The following is a 22,435-nucleotide window of genomic DNA, read 5'->3' on the forward strand; positions in this document are numbered from 1 at the left end:
GCCCAGCTAGTTTTTTGTATTTTTTTTAGTAGAGAAGGGGTTTCACCATGTTGGCCAGGCTGGTCTCGAACTCCTGATCTCAGATCATCCTCCCACCTCGGCCTTACAAGGTGCTGGGGTTATAGGCATAAGCCACTGCGCCCAGCGCCTTCTCATTCTTCATTGTAGATTCCTTCTCATGTCTCCCTTTTTTGACACTGTATGTCCAGAACTCATTTCTGTCCATCCTCATCACTCAAGGACCTCATTTAGTCTCACGGTTTTAAATGTCATACTGACAATTCTCAAATTTCTATCTCCCACATGAACCTCTTCACAGATTTGTATGTATCCCTGTTCAGTCACAGCGTTCCTGGAATGTCTATAAGTGATCTCAAACCTAGTCTATCTCACACTGATCTCCTGGACTTCCCTGTAAACTTTGCACTTTAGCACTCTTCCCTGTATCAGTTAATGACATGTCTATCCTGCCAGTTGCTCGGGCCTGAAACTTTGGAGATATCCTTGATTCCTCTCTTTTTAGCCATACCATGTCCAATCTATAATTAAATCGTATTGGCTACCTTCAAATCAAACCAGAAGCTGCTGATTTCTTCCTAACCCCATCAATCCCACTTTGGTTTAAGCCACCTTCATCCTTCTGCTAGATTATGGCAAACATCTCTTAATTTTCTCCCAACTTCCACCTCTTGCTCTCTTAAGGACTATTTTCAACAAAGTAGGCAGGGGGATCCTATTTCTGTAGGTAGACAGATAACTTCTCTGCTCCAAAGCCTTTCAGTTACACTCAAAATAAAGGACAAAGTTCTTCCAGTGACCTACAAAGTTCTTACAAGTGCTTCTCAAATATATATGTATATGTTTGCCATTAACAGCACAAAGGAATTAGGTTGGAGCAAAGGTATACTGTGCTATAGAAATGACAAGAGATGATAAAGTAATAATGATAACAAGGTATAGTTGGGTTTGTAACATTAATAGGTGTAATACCTATAATAATAATATAATAAAGGAGAAAAAAGAATAGAGCTATGTAGGAATAATGTTTCTATGTATCTCTACTATTTAGTATAAATTTGAAGCAGATTCTGATAAGATGTGTATGGTAAACCTTAGAGCAACCACATTGAAAACAGTTAAAATTATTAAAGATGTAAGATGTTACGTTAGAAAATATTTACCTAAGTCAAAACAAAGCTATAAAAGAAAAATAGACAAAAAAGAATGTGAAACATACAGCAAACAAAAAGTAAAATAGCAGACATAAAATAACAATATTAAATTTGAATGGATTAAATCACCCAATCAAAAGTCAGAGGTTGTCACACTGAGTTAAAAACAAGATCCAATTCTATGCTGTCTACAGAAGACACACTTTAGACTCAAAGATACAATAGATTGAAAGTAAAAGGATGGAAAAAGATACACTGTGCAAATAGCAACCACAAGAAAGCTGGAGTGGCTCTACTGATATCAGACAAAACAGACTTTTTAAAACAAAAATGTTAAGAGATAAAGAAGGAGATTTTACAATGATTAAGCTTATCCATTAGCAATATATAATAATTATAAAATTAAAAGGAGAATCAGAAAATACTTTAAGATGAATGAAAGTGAAGATATGGCATACCAAAACTTATGGGATGCAGGGGGTGATAAAGGATACAGGATTTTTTTTTTTTTTTTGAGGTGATTAAAATGTTGTAAAATTGACTGCGGTGATGTTTGAACATATCTGTGAATATAACAACAACCACTTAACAGTACATGTATGAGGGGTGCATTATGTGGCATACAAATTATATTGCAATCAAGCTATAAAAACTTTTAACTACATATCACCTGTGGGGCTTTGTTTCAATATAGATTTAATTTTGTGGGTCAGGGATGGGACCTGAGATACTGCATTCTTAACAAGCCTATCCTGTATGATGCCAATACTACTAGTCTCAGGTCCACACTTTGAATAGCAAGGCCAACACCATCAGACTTCTTATAACCTTTCTGATCTCATCTCCTGCCACCATCATGACTGGATTCATGAGTGAGTCAGAGGTGGATTGTAGCCACCCAGATCATTTTGTGTCCCTCAAACACACCATGCCTGCCTCTATCTCCAGCCTTTGCAATTGTCATTTACTTGGCCCAGAATGTTCTGCCCACACTTGCACCCCCTCATATTTGCACAGCTTACTTAATTATTAATTAATTAATTAATTATACATTTTTCAAGTATTTGCTCATTTATCACCTCTCAGGGAGGGCTTCCTTGGCCACCCTACATCACCTGCAACCCTGTTCCTCATACTTTCTTTCCCTATTGTCCTGCTTTCTTTTCTTTTCTTTTTTTTTTTTTTGTATTACTTAGTACACTGAAGTACCTAGTGCTGTAACATTCTATTAATGTATGTATTATTTCAGTTTGTTATCAATCCTTACAATATAAACTTCATGAGAACATAGTGTTTTTGTTTGTTTATTTGTTTGTTTTGAGATGGAGTTTCACTCTTGTTGCTCAGGCCAGAGTGCAATGGTGTGATCTCAGCTCACTGCAACCACTGCCCCCCAGGTTCAAGCAGCTCTCCCGCCTCAGCCTCCCAAGTAACTGGCATGCACTAGCATGCCAGGCTACTTTTTTTTTTTTTTTCAGTAGAGATGGGATTTATCCATGGTAGTCAGGCTGGTCTCAAACTCCTGACCTCAGGTGACCTGCCCACCTTGGCCTCCCAAAGTGCTGGGATTACAGGCATGAGCCACTGTGCCTGTAATCCACTGTGAAGGACATAGATTTTTGTGTTGTATTGATTATTACTGATGCATAGAACAGTGTCTCATGCATAGCAAATGCCCAATACATATTTTTTCAATAAATACCTGAAAAAAAAGGATAAGTGCTGTAGGGATAGGTAATAGATATAGGAATTGTGCATAGGAGAGTCAGGAGGGAGGGAAGGGACAACTCAGCTTATGTGAGTTGGGACAACTGAAGATGCAAAAGGCTAATAGCCACTCATATATGGCTTAAGAATCTTAGCAGGTGTTCTGTGCATGCTTGCTCATTTACTGTTGTAACTTCAAGAAATGGTGAAATAGTGAATTTATTGGTTATATCAGACTCTGCAATTTATAGGTCTTATTTGTAAAAACTGATGGTATAAGATCACTAAATTGTCACTTTCATCTCTGAATATCCTCTTATATGTCTGGAGATTTCCTTGAAACTTGAAAAGTGGGCCATTGATTTTTTCATCTTTAGAAATCTTATAGTGATTGTATGACAAGAGGAAATATGAAAATCTTAAATATCAGACTCATTATTTGTTTATCGATTCTCTTTATCCTGGTGATATATTTGCAGGTTGCAGATATTTGTAAAGAAGAAGTGATATGGCTTGGTTGTGTCCCCACCCAAGTCTCATCTTGAATTATAGCTCCCATAATCCCCATGTGTTGTGGGAGGGACCTGGTAGGAGGTAATTGAATCATGGGAATGGGTTTTCCCGTGCTGTTCTCGTGAGAGTAAATAGTTCTCAAGAGATCTGATGGTTTTATAAAGGGCAGTTCCCCTGCACACACTCTCGTCTGCTGCCATGTAAGATGTGCCTTTGCTCCTCCTTTGCCTTCCTCCATGTTTATGAGGCCTCCCCAGCCATAGGGAACTGTGAGTTCATTAAACCTCTTTTTCTTTATGTATTACCCACTCTCTGGTATTTCTTCCTAGTGGTATGAAAACGGACTAATACAACTGAAAATTCTGTTTTGTGTTTTGCTGTGAGCTACTGATTGATTTTGGCATTGTATCAAATTTTCCATTGAAGTGCAATTCAGTTACCACAAAATAATGCTGAGAAATAGCATCATGAATAGATTGCTGTTTGTGCTATAAATTCTTGGCTGATCATTCAGATCTACCATCCATGCTTTTTCTTCTTGCTACATGTCCTTGAGGCTGACTTCTTTGGACTACATTAGTTGGACCCTCTTACCCTTTGGCTTTTGGTTAGGTTCAGCCTATGGGAGTCATTGGCAGGAGAGTGGAAGGAGAGAGAGTTTGGGAGATTTACTCCCCTGGATTCCTCCTGTGAGCTGGGATTAGGGATGACTGCATCTTCTACCAAAGGCTACCACCCTTGTCCTCACCTACAATCACAGCTCTTTCTGGGTCACCTGTAGATTTGGGGGTGGGAACAGCTCTCTTACTCTACTCTGTTGATGGCTCTAGTGTGCTCCACCAATCTGTGTAGCTTTTCCTACATCACATCTCACCTCTTTGTAAATAGATACACCATTCTTTCTTGGTTGGCTAAGGTTAGTCACTGCTCACAGCATTTCCTAGCACATCTTAAGTATATGCCTAATAACCGTACCCAAGAAGTTAATTTTCTAGAATACAGGAAGCATCCCTGAGAAAAAAATAAAAGAAAAGAACACCTGGCTTTTTCTTTTCTTTTCTTTTTTGAGAGGGAGTCTCGCTCTGTCTCCCTGGCTGGAGGGCAGTGGCGCAATCTTGGCTCACTACAAGCTCCGCATCCCGAGTTCTCGCCATTCTCCTGCCTCAGCCTCCCGAGTAGCTGGGACCACAGGCGCCCGCAACCGCGCCCAGCTAATTTTTGTATTTCTAGTAGAGACGGGGTTTCACCGTGGTCTCAATCTCCTGACCTTGTGATCCGCCCGCCTTGGCCTCCCAAAGTGCTGGGATTACAGGCGTGAGCCACCGCACCCGGCCGGCTTTTTCAAATAATACAGTTTAGCACTTTGGAGATTTCACTGGAGTTGTGAAGAAGTACATCGGCATCTTCAGGAGTTCATCTCTGAAGCTATGTTCTAATATTTATTTAACTTGTCTGAGGGACATTAAAAGATATGGAGAAAATAAAAGTTTCAGATCCCTTTTTCCCATTCCAGTTGACAATACCCATGACACTCTAATTAGAAGTTACCATCGTGCATAGCTGAAAACAATGTAAATTGAACTATTTTACCTTTAGTGGATAAAATGTCAGTGCCACTGCATAGCTCAACTCAGTCTACCTGCCACACACTTCTAGTTTAGCTTTCATACACTCATTAGCTATTCCTTTAAAGAGTCCTGTAGCACTGTATTCGTTTGCAGAATTTATTTTCAAGTAAAGCTGAGCTCTTCAGGGGCTTGGTAAAAATGCTGCAAAAGACCTTTTGATCTACACAGAACATCACTCAGAAAACTACTGACTTAATATTACTGTGTTATCCCCACCTATTTCAATGGATGAAAAATGGTGGGCTTTCACCATGAAGAGATGTCATAGGAAACCAAGTCGGTATCTCAGCTACTTAAATAAGACTAGTAAATGAGTATCTCCAAGATAACTTCTAGGTACGTAGTAAGTACCCAATACAGTAGTCTCCCTTATCTGCATGGGATATGTTTCAAGACCCTCTGTGGATGCCTGAATCCACAGATAGTGCAGAACCCTATATATACCATGTTATTTCAGTCTCATAACTGAGACAGCTACTAAGTAACTAAGTCAGCAGGCAGGTAGCATAGACAGGGTGGATCTGCTGAACGGAGGATGATTTACATCCTAGGCAAGATGGAGCAGGACGATGTGAGATTTCATAGGCCACTCAGAGCAGTCCACAATTTTAAACTTATGAATTGTTTATTTCTGGAATGTTCCATTTAATATTTTTGGACTGTGGTTCACCATGGGTAACTGGAACTGAAGAAAATGAAACCATACGAAAGGGGGAACTACTGTAAATAATTAATCATTTAATTAACCATAAATTCTAGTGCTTTATAAGCCCTATTTATATCTTAATTGAGATAAAACTACTCACAGCATGTGGGTCTTCATCTTCAAAGAGACGTTTCTAGAAAAATGTTTAAAATTTTAATGTGACATTTATTTTCATTTAGTAGGTTATTTATAATTTGTGGCTCATTTTGAGTATTACTAATAATGATTTAAATAGACATTATTTATTATTTTGAACATAACTTGCTGCATTATTTAGTGTGATTTATTGTATGTCTTGGGACAGAAAATGTTTCTGATGGGATTAGTTTTCAGTTTCATTATGAAAATAGATGAGACACAACATGATATATTGGAAAGCACCAGAATGTGAATCAAAAGACATGAGTTTAATTCTTAGCTCATCTACATACAATGCAATATTGAGCAAGTTGTTTATCTTCTCACAACTCTCAGTTTTGTCATCCAGAAACACAGAAATGATATCTGAAGCAGAGCTACCTCCCAAGATTTTGGGGTGAGATCTATGCTTTATAAACTGAAAATCAACTATCTATGTAAGTGTGCAGAAAACATGATGTGATTTAGAACATTTTACTTAACAGGAAGCTGTTGCAGAGACACGCTTATCCCCAAATTGGCCCACAGCTGGAGCACGCATGTGATTTTTCCTCCTCAAATGATTTTTGGTTGCAACCATGCTTCCATTTTATAATTGCGATGATCCTGTGGCAATCTTAATTTTCTCAAAAAGCTGTTGGTGATTTAACTTTCACTAAAAAGGGCAAGCACTTAGAAAAAAAACTTCCCTTTGATATCCCTTATTCTTTTGTGTTCCCCTCTATAATATCAGAGGATAAGGCTTCATTTCTAGATTGGACATAAAAATGACTTTTTGAACACATAACCTCAGGGAGTAAGTATCTTGAGTACTGTCTTCCGATTTAAAATGACCAGAAGTATGTCTAATAATAGATGGGTCTGCTATAAGGTATTCACTTCATTTTACATATCAGTGACCATAAAGTCAAAGGCCGTTTTATTCAGCTAACTTACCAGTAAACTTAGATACATTATGATTGGCATCTTTCAATATTAGGTTAAATTGGAACCAGCTACAATATATAGGGGGAAGGATGTTTAAAACAAAATATTTTAAAGACTATCCATATTCTACAATGCATGTTTTTCCCAATTGTCTGTGGATGGCAATTTTAATGTTCCAGACTAAGCTCAATATACAGGCAAGAATGATTGCAAAAAAAATCTCTGCTTTTCAAGTAAGCTAAAGTAAAAGTATCATATACTCAGGAGCATCTGCGCACAATTTTGGTGTTAATAACGTCATCTTTAATTTGCCAAGGTAGTCCTTGCTGTTTGGATGCTACATGTTAGTTTTGTACAACCCAGAACCACTCTGGATCAGTCTTATTTGATGAGTTAGAAGTGGCAGCAAAATCTTATCTGGCCTTTTCAGCAAGCCTCAGTGAAGCTCAAACTATGGGGATAATGAATGAGTGTGAGCCAGGCCAACAGGCTCACAGCTGGGATGAGAAGTATAGGAGCTATGGTGAGCTCATTCATGTTTTACTATTAGCTTGGGTGGAGGGGGGAAGCAGAGAAACCTGATTTGTCAAATTTGCCAATTCCTGTGGCATAAATGCTTCAACTTTGGCTGATTTCAAGCTACCAATGGTTTAATAACCTGTTCACAACATTCCTGAAAAATTGACAGTCAGCTCCCATAAGCTTGTATGAGCCAACTCCCGCGTATTAATAAGATAAAGTATGGAGGAAGGGACGAGAGGATCCTTAACCCACGCCATGCCAACAAAGAAGGCTGAGAAAGGAGATTTCCCTCAAGTCCAAGAGCCAGTCAAAAAGAGATAGGGATTTATTGTATTCTTTAAGTTGCAGAGGTTAGATCTCTACCACCAAGCAATATAACCCCCTTTCTCCATTTCCTGTGAACTAATTGGCAAGTTCTACATTGATTACTATTGATGGAGCCCAAAAAGGAAGATGGGCATAGTTAATGTATGCATTACTCATGGAAAAAGGGGGTAGTAGTTTAACAGGACACACACACACACACACACATGCATGCCTTTAATGCTAAGAAACTGGGAAATTAAGAAGGGTAAATTGAATTACCGGATTGAGAAAATTGACTAATGAGCTATTAGCTCTAATGTGAGAATTCTCAAGTGATAGATACATTGAAGGAGGGCTGGGCTTTAAATGGGGAGATTTGTAAATAGGAAAAGTCAGTGGAAGTCAGTACTGAGGGCAGTTTTAAGTGGAAACCATAATCCAAGCTTTGAGCTTATTCAGAATAGTTTATGACCTCATTACATGTTGTATTTATATTTAAACATGCATTTCCAGGCTGGGCGCAGTGACTCAGGCCTGTAATCCCAGCACTTTGGGAGGCTGAGGCGGACGGATCACAAGGTCAGGAGTTCGAGATCAGCCTGACCAACATGGTGAAACTTTGTCTCTATGAGAAATACAAAAATTAGCCAGGCACGGGGATGCATGCCTGTAGTCCCAGCTACTCAGGAGACTGAGGCAGGAGAATAGCTTGAACCTGGGAGGCGGAGATTGCAGTGAGCCGAGATCATGCCACTGCACTCCAGCCTAGGCAACAGAGCAAGATTCCATCTCTAAATAAATAAATAAATAAAATGCATTTCCTAGGTTCATAAAAACAAATCAGCATGTCATAGGGATTGTGCTGGGCCGGAAATTGTCCGTCCTCAAAGTCCTGAGGGGAAGGGAAAGACTGAGAAACCAACATGTAAACTCATAATTAAATTTAATGTGAGAGATGCTACTATAGTAATGTTGGTCAAAGCAGTCTGAGAGCTCATAGGAGGGTAGCAACTTATTAGCTATCCAGGGAACTCTTTCAAAAAGCATATCAATTTAAATATACTCTAGGTTCATAATAAATCATATTTCAAATTTTAAATATTTGATCCTTAAAAACGGCTGATATATAGTGCTTATTATCTTAGTTATAGCATCATGGAAAATACAATTTTTAGTTTAGTAATAAACATTTAAAAGTTTTTTGAGGACTAATGTTCAATGAACTTCAACTTAAGTGTATAATTTGTCAAGTGTTGGCATATGTATACATCATTTCTACGATCATTAGATGATTATGACATCTCTGAATATAGATATTTTTACTATTTCCTTTTTAATCTGGATGGCTTTATTTCCTTTTCTTCTCTATTGCATTGATTGGACCTCTAATATAATGTGGAATAGAGATGGTAAAAGTGGACATTCTTGTCTTTTTCCTGATTGTAGGGGGAAAGCATTCATCATTCAGTCTTTCATCATTAAGTATGATCCTAGCCATAGACGTTTTTGTAAAATGCCCCTTATCAAATTGGAAATTCTGTTTTTCACTAAATTTTGTGAGAGTTTTTGTCATTGCTGAATGTTGGATCAGGTCGAATCCTTTTGTGTGCTGAGATTATTATTTGTGTGTTTTTTTTTTATTCTGTTAATATGGTGAGCTGCTTTGATTGATTTTAAAATAAACCAAATTCCTGATATATACCTCAGTTGGTCACAGTGCTTTATCCTTTCTTCATGTTGTTGGATTCAATTCAATTATATTTTATTGAGGATTTTTTGCATCTATCTTTATAAGAAATATTGGCCTCTTTTTTTTTTTTTTGAATATTTTTTCCTTATTTTTGTATCAGGGTAACCCTGTTCTCATACAGTGAGTTGGGAAGTATCTTACTCCCTTCAATTTTCTAGAAGACTTTGCATACAATTGATATTAATATTCCTTAAATGTTTGATACAATTCTCCAGTGAAGCCATTTGGGCCTAGTGTTTTGTTTGTTTTTTTGTAGGAAGAATTTTCATTATAAAATCAGTTTTATTAATGGCTATAGGACTATTTGTTATCAATTTCTTCTTGAGTGGCCTTTGGTAGTTTGTGTCTTTCAACACATATATCCATTGCATCTAAGTCACCAACTTTGGCATAAAGTTATTATACTTTTAATGTTTTAAGGATTCTTAGCACTTCATCCTCTCTCATTTCTGGTACTGGTCACTTGTATCTTCTCTCGCTTTTTTCTAATCAGTGTGGCAAGAGTTTTATCAATTTTATTGATGTTTTCAAAGAACGAGTTTTTTATTGCATTGAATTTTAAAGATTTTATCAATTTCTACTCTAATCTCATGTTTTTCATTAATATTCTTTGCTTGGAAATATTATTTTCTTGTAATAATATTCCTTGCTCAGAAATATACTATGAATATAGCCCTTCTAACTTTGTTTTAATGATTCTTATCTTTTTACTTTTATCTGCTTATTTATATAAAATATGCTTCATGTAGACAACATGTGGATTGGTTGATTCTCCTCCTCCTCCTCCTTCTTCTTCTTCTTTTTCTTCTTCTGCTTCTTCCTCTTCTTCCCTTCTTCTTCCTCTTCCTCTTCTTCTTCTTCTTCTTTCTTCTCCCAGTTTGACATTTTTTGCCTTTCAATTGGTATGCCTAGATCATTTATATTTGTTGAGATTAGTCACACAGTTGGGCCTAAATCTGCCATCTTGCTGTTTGTTCTCTACCTGTTCTTTGTTCCCTTCCCTCTTTTTCTGCCTTCCTTTGGATTGAGTATTTTTATGATAACATTTTTAAGATTTTGTTTGGTTTTGCTGGTTGTTTTAGGTGAAGAGTATTCATCTTTATCTTATTGCTGTCAGTTGTCAAATGATTTATATCACTTCTATTTCCACTTCCCCGCCCCCACCTCTTTCTGGCTTTTGTTCTATAGTTGTCATGCATTTATGACTACATATATAATCCCACCTCAAATATAATTTTTTTTTTTTTTTTTTTTTTGAGACTGAGTCTTGCTCTGTCGCCCAGGCTGGAGTGCAGTGACGCGATCTCCGCTCACTGCAAGCTCCGCCTCCCGAGTTCACGCCATTCTCCTGCCTCAGCCTCCCGAGTAGCTGGGACTAGAGGCGCCCGCCACCTCGCCCGGCTAGTTTTTTGTATTTTTTTTAGTAGAGACGGGGTTTCACCGTATTAGCCAGGATGGTCTCGATCTCCTGACCTCGTGATCCGCCCGTCTCGGCCTCCCAAAGTGCTGGGATTACAGGCTTGAGCCACCACGCCCGGCCAAATATTATTATAGTCACTTTAAACAATTATCTTTCAAGAAGACTTAGAAAAATAAGAAAAAGTCTTTCATATGTATTTTCATATTTTACATTCCCAGTACTCTTCATCACGTTCTGTCAATCTAGGTATCAGTCTGGTTTCATTTTTCTTCTCCATTATGTCTTCAACATATATTCTAACTCATTGTTGTAGAGCCTTTGATCACTAATAGCTGGCAACTAATGAATAAGTTACTAATTGAAATAAAGTTGAAGAGTTTTCTCACTCAAAGGGATATTTGCATTTCAAATGAGAACATAAAGACTAAAGGATATTCTGTGCTTTATAAATTAATACTTAATGGTGGAATTTCACATAGGGAGAGCTCTACTGGGGACTGGGATCCTGCTCAGTGCTTCTCAAACTATACCACTCTGGCTATAGATTTTTATGTCAATAAACTTCTCTCTCAACAGTTCAATCCGGGTGTTGAATGTACAGTTCAAAATTATAACTTAGCATAATTATTTCGAGGAAATTTTTGTCTATACATTCCAAAGTAAATATGTGAACTTAGAGTCTGAAAAAAATCTATTGAGTACATATTTATGGCAAACATCTATAAAACACCTATAAAGATATATTTATTTGTCAATTATTTCAAACCAAGGTGCAATGTCTATAAGATACATATGTGAGTTGATGTGTTGTCATGGTTTTTAATACTACACTTGGCTTATGATATGTGCAAATTATAAATCCCTAAACCAGCATAATAATCATTTACAAATTGTATTTTCTCAGTGTTTTGAAATGAGTATGCTTTTAATTATTTCCGCCTCATCTTGTATCAAAAAATATTTAGACTGAAGTGAGTAGATTATAGAAGTATCTTCTAAGAACATTCACATATGAGATCATTATTTTCTAATTATATTGACATTTAATTTTTAGGTATTCAGAGAACGACTACCTTCAGATTATCACAGATATACAGAGTTGTCCATGGAAACGGCAAGCAGAAGAATATGCAAATTTTAGGTAATTTTTTTCATAAAATGAGATTTTAAAAAGGTCTTATTCATTTGCTTTGTAGAAAAATAGGCAATATGTTATTAAAAAGAGAAGTAGAACCAACCCCAGCTGGCAATGAGGCTGACTGAATTCTAAGACCCTGTCATGAGCCACAGGGCATTCCATCTCCATCTCTTGTGTAGAAATTTGCATTATGTCACTGTTTTAATTACAGGAAATGCCAAATTCAAAAGAAAGATTTTACTATGTTTTTAAGTTATATTTTAGAAGATGTTGTATTTTTTGGTACCACTGATATTTGGTATTTATTTATTTAGTAAATAAGATATCATAGTATTAAAGAATGTTTGGAAAACATAATAATCTATAATCCCAACACTTTAGAACAACAACTTTTGTTTCTTCCAGTTTTTCCTCATTCACTTTTTAATACAACTGACATTCATGGGCATGAGTTGCTCTAAGTAATAACCCAGACAGGAGGTGTCACTTGACCATTATAGGGCTGTGGTTGGAGAACTCGTAGCCCATCCAGACAGAAATTAACTTTGTCAAAGCAATATGCAGTGAGGGAGCATCAATACTTATCTAATAGTTCTTACCCACCATACCTCCACATATCATAAATCAAGGTCAGTTGTCTCTGTGCTTGCTTGGTCTAGATTGTTCTGGTTTTTGTTTGAGGGAGGCTTCTTTTCTTTTTTCTCCTCCTCCTTCCTCTTCATCTTCTTCTTTCTTCTTTCTCTTCTTTCCTCCTCCTCCTCCTCCTTCTTTTTCCTCTTCTTCTTTTCTTTCTTCTTTCCTCCTCCTCCTTATTCTTTTTCTCCTTCCTTCTTTTCTTCCTTCCTTCCTTCCTCCCTCCTTCCCTCCTTTCCTTCCTCCCTCCCTCCTTCCCTCCCTCTCCTCCTCTTCCTTCTTCTTCCTCCTCCTCCTTTCTTCCTCCTCTTCCTCCTTTTTTTCCACATTCTGATTCTTTCCTGTACATACCATTCCAATTTCGTCCTATGCCAAATTATTTTATCCTATTACAATCCAGAGACATGTCTTTACCTTTACTCATTATTTTCAAAGTTTACTTGAAGCATTAAACTTGTAAAAAATATTACTAAAGAGACTTTGCTTTCCCCTAAAATACTCTAAGAAATATCTGCAGTATGGTTCTCTTTTTTTATATGGGAAGGCAGCTCTTCTTGTTTGCCTTATGTAGTGGCTCTGCCTGTTCCTTCTTTAGCGGCATATGCTGGTATGATTGGACCAACTGCCTTTGATTCTGCTGCCAATGTGAGGAGGGTTCTGCTCCACCCCCAGTAGGTGAAAGAGTACCTTCCTGGTGGTGTCAAAGCTAAAAATGGGTATCTTCCCTCCACTGGGTAGACACATGGATACCATGACTTCCTGCAAGATACCATTAAACATCTTTCCAACCTGATATTTTAGGAAGAGAGGCTGGAAAGGGGATTCCTGTTTATTTCATTTCCAGGACGTTTTATGCCAAATCCAATCTATTTAAGACTGGATTTGAGAGGTCCTGGTGGCAGGAAGATGAGATTGAAAATTGCACAATCATAACCTAAATGATCACAGGGTCAGCAAGTGATAACAGAGTCTGATTTTCTGCATATACAGAATAGACAAGAAGAGGGAGAGATTCAGGTCATGGGCTACTGAGGATCAATCTAAGATAATTAGCTGGAAAGATAGATTTGTAATGACTGTAATGATCAAAGTAGGGAGTAAAGGAGCTTTTACTTGTGGCTGTTAAGTTCAGACCAAGCCTCCTGAGAGTAATGAAAATAAAACAAAGTATACCAAACACCTGTGTGAGGACACTGGCGCACCACCAAGGCAGGGAGAATTTAAAGGACTAAAGCCCAGAAGGTGAAGGGAACCCATCAATTCGGGCGGGTTTTTCTCATAAAGAACTTGCCCAATACAAAAGCAAATTTTGGCTGAGAGGCAGAGAAGCTGAGCAGAGCTTCCAGCAATCCCTGGAAAAAACAGTTTTCAAAAGAACTGAAGGCCAACTTTGAATCCCTGGAAAAACCAGTTTTTAAAATAACTCAAGGGGCTGGGCGCGGTGGCTCACACCTGTATTCCCAGCACCTTAGGAGGCCAAGGAGGCGGGTGGATCACCTGAGGTCAGGAGATCAAGAGCAGCCTGACCAACGTGGTGAAACCCCATCTCTACTAAAAATACAAAAAAAAAAAAAAAAAAAAAAATTAGCCAAAAGTGGTGGCACGCACTTGTAATCCCAGCTACTCAGGAGGCTGAGGCAGGAGAATCGCTTGAACCTGGGAGGCAGAGGTTGCAGATCACGCCATTGCACTCTAGCCTGGATGACATGACAGAGCAAGACTCCGTCTCAAAAAAACAAAAAAGAACTGAAGGCCAACTTCAAATCATTTCCATTCTGAGTTGGATTTAGATCTGCCCTTAGCTTAGATGCCTGATAAGAGCAAAAGGAAATCCCCTTCTTGGAGATTCTTTTGGGGGAAGGTAACCCAAGAACAGGCACAGACACATTTATTTATTTATTGACTTGAATATTTGTTATATTGTAATGTTCTTTTTATGGGCATATTTCTAAACTAAATTCTAGAAACCCTCAACAGAAGTCTATGCAATTAAGTCATAATAAACCACCTACTTTCCTAAATTTTTACCAGTATAGCTGGCCAAATCTGGGGAATCTCTGGCTTGTTTATAAAGCCGGGATTATAGATATGTTCCCTGTAATTATAGATGTCAGGTAGTTAAATTATTTTTCATTTTATTTACTTAGAGCATTTTATACCAACCAAATTGAAGAACAGCAGAATGTGAGTTTTTAAAATGTGGTAATTTTTAAACAGCAATTACAAAAGTTACATTAAACTTGGAAGAATACAAATAAGTCAACATTTTAAACTCATCTGCAACCCGATTGTTGAAACTTCCAACAGTAGACACCTAGGGATTATTTGAAAATTATAGGACTCCTGTGGTCAAATGATCTAACAATAAGAGAGCTTGAAAGTTATTTTTCTTAAATAAAATATCACTTGCTATCAAAAAAGATAAAGTTTACTCAGCCACAAATATTTAAGATTTACTAAGTCAGAGCACTGTAGCCTTTTTTTGTGCCTGGTAGAGTGCTGGGCACAAAATAGGGCCTCAATAAAAAAAAAATGTTAAGGAAATGGATGCATGAAAGTAAACAAAAAAAAGTGTAATGTTTTCTTACTGAACCCAAAGAATTTATAGTCACTTTAGAAAGACAAGAAATATAAATATGAATATTTATGATTGAATATCAGAATGAGTGATTTAGACAAATACTGTGATATATTAATGCAAGATCATTGTGGGATATAGTTTTGTAAAATGTTTTGTGAAAAGAGGCAGAACTTGAGCTATAGCTCTGAAGATGGCTAGAAAGGGAGAGTGAGACCAATTTGGGACTGATGAGGCCGGGAAGAAAGGTCAATAAGTTTCAAGGCCAGTTGGGCTGGAGCAATGAACTTGTACTATTAGGCACGCAAGGTAAAGGGGATAATTTCAGGTAGACAAGAAAGGATCTGATGCACGGAGATCTGGTTATCAGAGTAAAGTCCACAGATATTCTGTAGATACCACGAGCCCAAGAGGAATATTGCTAGCAAAGGAACTACAAATTGAATTTATTGTTTTAGGGAAAGTATTCAGACAGCATAATGAATGAAAGCAAGTTGGAGTATTAGGAGGAAGGGGATAGTGTAGAAAAATCAGAGCAGGGTAGGGGCTGGTTGTAGACAAGTAACTACAGAATGGTGACCACCTACAACATCAATGGTAGTTATGAAAATATTAAGAGAGAGATGCTTCACTATGAGCCCTTTGGGGACATGACGTGATCTTGTTTATCTTTGTATCTCCAGTGCCTATCACATAGATGGTACCCCATAAATTGCTCCATGACTGAAGACTTGGTAGGACTTGGTTACTTGTTGACTTCCAGTTCTCTCGTTGAAGGAGAAGAAAAATAAAGTCAAATGAGAAATCTTGCATCTGAAATACTCATGCTGCTACTGACAGATAGAAAGATTTCAAAGAGAAATTGGATAGAGAAGATGAAAGCATCTCGGACAGGATGTGTTTGAGCTGATTTTAGGACAACTGGATACAGAAGATCTTTTCCATGGTCTGGGGAAAATATAAATGCTAAGAGAAAATGAATTCTCTCAAAAAAGAAAAGCAACTGCAGTTTACATCTGGCTTTTGTAAGAAATAGGGCTTCTCCAAGTCTGTCTTCTCAGCAATTTTAACTTTCTTTTTGTGCTTCGGGGGGGGGTTTGTCCTCTTTTTACAGATTCCTAAGCTTTTACTCGTTTAACACTTAATTATGGGTCTGAGAACTTGGCAGCTTGGCGCTTGAGTCTCAAGCTTCCTTCAGCTTTTACCTGGAAACATGAGAGGCTTAACTAGGAAGATTCTTAATCTGAAGTTCATGAAAGTGGTTTCCTAAAACTCTCAAAATTGTTTGTGAGATTTTGTACGTGTTTCTGGGAAAAGAATCTGTGACTTTTATCAGATTCTCAGGGAGTCTAGGACCTTCCACATGGACTAATATATTTCTAAGGATCTTTCTGGCCCTGAGACTCTGTTTGGGATTCAATTGCCTTTTTCACTTTCCATGATGGCGTGGTTATCCCAAGCATAGGTGTGAGTCTGGCTCAGATTTACCTGAAATTTACCAGAGATTCTAAGTTTCCGCTATGAATCTGCATTTTGTGAGATACTAGTTGAACTCAGTTAGAGAGAGATTTAAGTCAGACTTGAAGATGTCCTGCTCTCTGTTCTTTCTTGGTATCTAATTTCTTTTAGTTGTAGCTGTACAAAGTCAACGATGTTGAGGTGTGTGCCTTTTCTGCTTTTAAAAGCTTGATTGATTCTCCTATAAGAGGTCCCTACCCCCTTCCCTCCAAGGGCAAACTAATGCACAGAATAATTTGTGAAAAATCTACCTGGATTTCAGTCTAAGAAATTATTGCTCTTCACAGTCTCTCACTCTGATTTTTAGAAAAATGATGGATAATCATTTGCTTGAACTTGACACTCAGCTATTTGAGAATAACACTGAGATGCTTAAATTTAAATTAAACATGATATGAGATGCCCTCTACTCCTCCTTCCCCACTTCTTCTGCTTCACCCTTGAAGGCTCCTTTGTGAAACTCTGGAAACTTCTGGTAAGCAGGTTTTATCCCAGAAGAAGATCTTTGAGCTTCAGTAATTAGTCTTAGATTCCCTAGGTAACTTGCACGGTAATTACTGCATTAGTTTCTTGAATGGTTTTCTAACTTAAAAGAACCGTATTCATTTGTGTAACCAATTACAGAAAACTAATAGGTACACAGTAACTGCTTAATTTCTAGCATACTTCCCTGCCCGCCCCACCCCAAGAAATACACACACTATTATTTTGTTTCTTAGTTTCTTTTGGAGCCACTAATACCATTTGATTTTTTTAAACATCCTCACATTTCAAAGAGATGAGTTGGAATCCAAGATGATTGAATATTATCAATCACATATTTACTGAAAACTTAGTGGCAGGAAACAGTGCTGTTATGTCAAACCACACATTTATGACTCATGCAAATGAGATACCTTTCAAATGACTTGTAAAACAGGTATTTTGTGCCCGATTACTTTGTTACAGATAACTATTACATGGTGGCAATTTTATTAAATCTTGAATTATCCCCTCAGGTTTGATTACATTAAAATTTCTTGGAAGTTATTCCTTTGTCTTTCTTGTGTTGGATATGTGAGAAAAGATTCCGGTGCTGTATTTGTAAATTCATTGATATTTCTAAAATAACAGTCACTGTGTTGCTTTCATTTTTATTTTCACTCTTTGAAGAATATAGTGTTAAACAAAATACACATGCATATCTACCACGTGTTAATTGTTTTAACTATATGACATTTACGTTATTCAAACCATGCCATTTAGTGATTTAACTTTGTGAAAGGATATAAATTATGAAAAGAGATGGGATAAGTTAATCAAATTTTTGCATTAGATCATAAAACTGGAAAACCACACTTAGTTTTACCACAAAGTTTTCAGTTATTTTCTGAACGATTTCTCCAAAAGCAATAGTATTGTTTGATTTTGGAAAGTGTTTTGTGAGCTTACACTTTTTCATTCAATTAACGTTTATTGAACCTTATTATGTTCCAGGCGTTTTGTTCTGGGAGACAAAGTACTTGGAGAAAATCAAAAATCATCTCTGCTAGGGGCTTCTTTTGATAATACAAGACTAAGTTCATTTTTCTGAGTCACTGTTCTCCTCTAAATGTTTGCTGTTTACAATTCATACAGGGTGACTACATTGACAGCTGAAAGCAATACAAATTTTTTTTTTTTAATTTAAGAAGATGTATACTTTATGATAGGTGATTTGGGTCAGTTGTCAGATTGAAAAAGCTTTTTTCTTTGTTTCCTCTGCATCGAGACCATTTTTCATCATTAATATACTGTCATATCATCATCTATTTGTCATTGCCATACAGCATGCCTGTGCATTCAGAAAAAGTAACAAAAACCACACCATGTCATTACTTCTGCCGTATTTAATAACAGAAGCTAGCTCTTGCACATTTAGGGACATTCCTCTCCTTGGTCTTCAGAATATAAACCTTGCCATCAAAGTGTATAGAACTCACATGGGGTTCACTGGTCCTCTAAATTCTATTTCAAAATTTATCTCCCAAGTTGTACTCAATATTACCTATATATTTTTATGTTCACGTGTCAAATAAGCTCCCTTTTAGGCTGCCTTGTGTTTCAAATTCTCTTTTCCGTATAACATTGCTTGCCATGTCTTCATTGGTACATTACATTGTTTACATTGGTACAATATCCCAGCAGATAGATCTTTCTCCAGTGTTTTACTATTATTCCTTCACTTGTAAGTTTATATTTCAATTGACTTTCTATCCTTTGCTTTAATCATCATATTCTTTTATATTTCATTTTACCTTGTGTTAGTTCTGACATTCTACTCACATATGTGAGCTGATCTTTTATAAGCTTAACAATATCAATGTACACATTAACTGTTAAGTGAAAAACTTAGACATCTGAGTTGCTGATTGAATTTGGACTTTTTGAAGAGTTTTACTTATTATTCTTTTAAATTTAAATATTTATTTTTAATTGATGAATATTGTATCTATTTATGGAATAAAATATGGTGTTTAGATATATGCATACATTGTGGAATAATTATGTCAAGCTAATTAACATATCCCTCAGCTCACATGCTTAGCATTTTTTTTTTTTTTTTGTAGTGAGAACTTTTAAAATCTACTCTTTTAGCAATTTTGAAATATGCAATATATTATTAGGAACTGTGGTCACCCTGCTGTGCAATAGATCTTGAAAAATGTATTCTTTCTGCCCAACTGAAGCTTTGTATCCTTTGACCGTCATCTCATTTCTCTCGCCTCCCAGCCTCTGGTAACCACCATTCTACTCTGTACTTCTCTAAGTTCAACTTTCTTAGATTCCACGTGTAAGTGAGATCATGCAGTGTTTGTCTTTCTGTGCCTAGCTTAGTTCACTTAGCATAATGTCCTCCAGGTTTATTCTTGTTGTCCGCAAATGACAGAATTTCCTCATTTTTTAAGGCTGTATACTATTCCACTGTGTGTGTGTGTGTGTGTGTGTATATATATATATATATATACACACACACACCAATATATATATACACACACACACACACACCACATTTTCTTTAAGCATTCAACCATTGATGGACACTTACTCTGATTCTACATCTTGGCTATTGTGAATCATGCTGCAGGAAACATGGGAATGTAGACACCTTTTTGACATATTTATTTCATTTCCTTTGGGTATTTATTCATTTTCTTTCTTTAGCTGTCATGTTACGTGGGGCCCTAGGAGTTTGGGTTTCATCTAATATGTGATGGTGGAAGAATTTAACATAAAATGAAGGCTAAATACACATGTCCTGGTTATAGTACTAACAATTTTTTTTACTTTTATTCTGGAAGAAATTTAACCTCCCCCCCCCCCCCCCCCCCCCCCCCCCCCCCAAACAACAAGGGAGAGGTCCAGAGAATTTAGGTGAATTTTCCAAGGTGTCATCACTAGTAAATGAAGGAACTGGATATCTAATCTTGGAATTCTCAATATCCATTGCCCACTCTGCCATATCATGTCAAAAATGATTAGTGCAGTGGACTTGTACAGGATAGGACAAGTGGCCTCTTCTGCACTGGGCCAGGTGTGAAGTGATGAAGACTTGGACTGCGAAGCCTAGTAAAGCAATTAGAAGAGAGATGCTGGGGTGGGGGCAGGGAACACTCAACAGTTCCAGGGAAAGGGAAAAGTGGCAAGATGATGACACGAGGCTTCTCCAGTTGTTGAGGTCTCATAATATTCTTGGCTTTTCTGAACATAGTGTCTTCCATTTTGTATCTCACTAGATTCATTAAGGGGCAATCACTGATGTCTGACTTTCTGATTCTAAATGTGTAGGTCATGCCACCTTCCCAATTTTTTGAGGGAGTCAGGAGTTTGAAGGTCAAACTCTACTCTGAGATTAGTGTCCCGGATTAACCTGAAGCAGGGATAACTATCAGTGCCACTATCTTACCTGTCAGCGTGATGTCAGCCGGATGATCACACAGACTACAGGCAGCTGCCCTCTAGGTTGCTGGGATTTTTCCCAATGTACCAAGTGGCTAGTTCAAGAGACAACTCTATTTTAACCGAGGTATAGATGTGCTGCTAAATAAAAAGGTGGTGTCCATTTGAAGCTCTTAATTTTCTTTTTTTTTTTTTTGAGACGGAGTCTCGCTCTGTCACCCAGGCTGGAGTGCAGTGGCCGGATCTCAGCTCACTGCAAGCTCCGCCTCCCGGGTTCCCGCCATTCTCCTGCCTCAGCCTCCTGAGTAGCTGGGACTACAGGCGCCCACCACCATGCCCGGCTAGTTTTTTGTATTTTTTAGTAGAGACGGGGTTTCACCGTGTTAGCCAGGATGGTCTGGATCTCCTGACCTCGTGATCCGCCCATCTCGGCCTCCCAAAGTGCTGGGATTACAGGCTTGAGCCACCGCAGCTGGCCTGAAGCTCTTAATTTTCTTCCAATCTATTAGGGCTGAAATGGTATGTTTTCCTGCCTTTAGAATCCCTGAATCACTGGATTTCTTAGGTCATTTTTGTTTTGTTTTGTTTTGTTGTGATGGGGTCTCACTATGTGGCCCAGGCTGGTCTTAAACTCCGGGGCTCAAACGATCCTCCTGCCTCAGCCTCCTGAGTAGCTGGGGCTAGATCATTGTTTTCTTAATAACACAAACTACTCCTTTAGTTTAAAGCAAGCATTCATTGCGAGCCAGTTGATTCTAAAATCACAGTATGTCGGCATGCCATCTCGATTTTATTTTTTGTTTCATTTCTTAAACACTCAAAGATGCTTTGTCCTCTACACAGCCAAATCCTGGAAGGAGCTGTCCATACCCACTCTCTCATAGTACCTTCTGCTTATTCCATGACCTTCAAACTGGTCACCATGAACCACGGTGAATCCTTCTCATCTACCTCTTGCCCAGTAACTGGAGGGACCATGGACTTTGGCCACATCACTCCAACAACTTCTACCCCTGCCCCAACCAGTTTAGAACCAGTTATCCCCTCCTCCGGGAAGCCTTCCCTGGACAACCTGATTAAGTCATTGCTGCCGTACTATCCTGAAATTCACCTTCATTACACTAGCCGCAATTAATAAATTTTCATTTGTGTGTGTGTGTGTGTATGTATTTAATTTACAGGCCTGGTTAATGTGAGCCATGTGTTTTATGGAGAGCATCAGGAGGAACAAAGGATCTTTCTAGGTGGTTCAGAAAATAGGTCAAGACTCACTACAGGAACTAGGAGTTGGAAAGGGTTGAGGAGTACAGTCTGGTTTCTAGGCTCAGCTTTAAGTTGACTCCATGTGTCTTGTTTGTTTCAGGCATTTTATTATTGATGTTTCTTGTTTGTTATCCCTAATCTTTCATTTTCTTTTAAATTTGGTCTCCCCTGTAAGTGAATGAATTCCTCCTAGAACATCTTAAAGGCACCATTTTACCTTTGCTGCTGGTTATTGATGGCAACATCTTTATTCTTTTTTTTTTTTTTTCTTTTTTTTGAGGCGGAGTCTCGCTGTGTCGCCCAGGCTGGAGTGCAGTGGCGCAATCTCGGCTCACTGCAAGCTCCGCCTCCCGGGTTCACGCCATTCTCCCGCCTAAGCCTCCGAGTAGCTGGGACTACAGGCGCCCACCACCACGCCCGGCTAGTTTTTTTTGTATTTTTAGTAGAGACGGGGTTTCACCGTGTTAGCCAGAATGGTCTCGATCTCCTGACCTCGTGATCCACCCGCTTCGGCTTCCCCAAGTGCTGGGATTACAGGCTTGAGCCATCGCGCCCGGCCAACGTCTTTATTCAATTTTTTTTTTTTTTTTTTTTTTTT

General features: G+C 37.9%; 1 protein-coding gene across 3 annotated transcripts in view; it reads left to right on the forward strand.

The window, feature by feature from the left end:
* ST8SIA6 (ST8 alpha-N-acetyl-neuraminide alpha-2,8-sialyltransferase 6) overlaps positions 1-22,435 on the forward strand; it is a 144,188-nt gene that overhangs the window by 88,170 nt on the left and 33,583 nt on the right. For all 3 annotated transcript variants that reach the window (XM_023223269.2, XM_023223271.2, XM_023223270.2), the window contains one exon: positions 11,844-11,930. In XM_023223269.2, coding sequence (XP_023079037.1) covers positions 11,844-11,930 — 87 coding nt within the window. The remainder of the gene's footprint in view (positions 1-11,843; positions 11,931-22,435) is intronic.

The sequence above is a fragment of the Piliocolobus tephrosceles genome, chromosome 9 (genome assembly GCF_002776525.5).
Source record: "Piliocolobus tephrosceles isolate RC106 chromosome 9, ASM277652v3, whole genome shotgun sequence".
NCBI classification, from domain to species: domain Eukaryota; kingdom Metazoa; phylum Chordata; class Mammalia; order Primates; family Cercopithecidae; genus Piliocolobus; species Piliocolobus tephrosceles.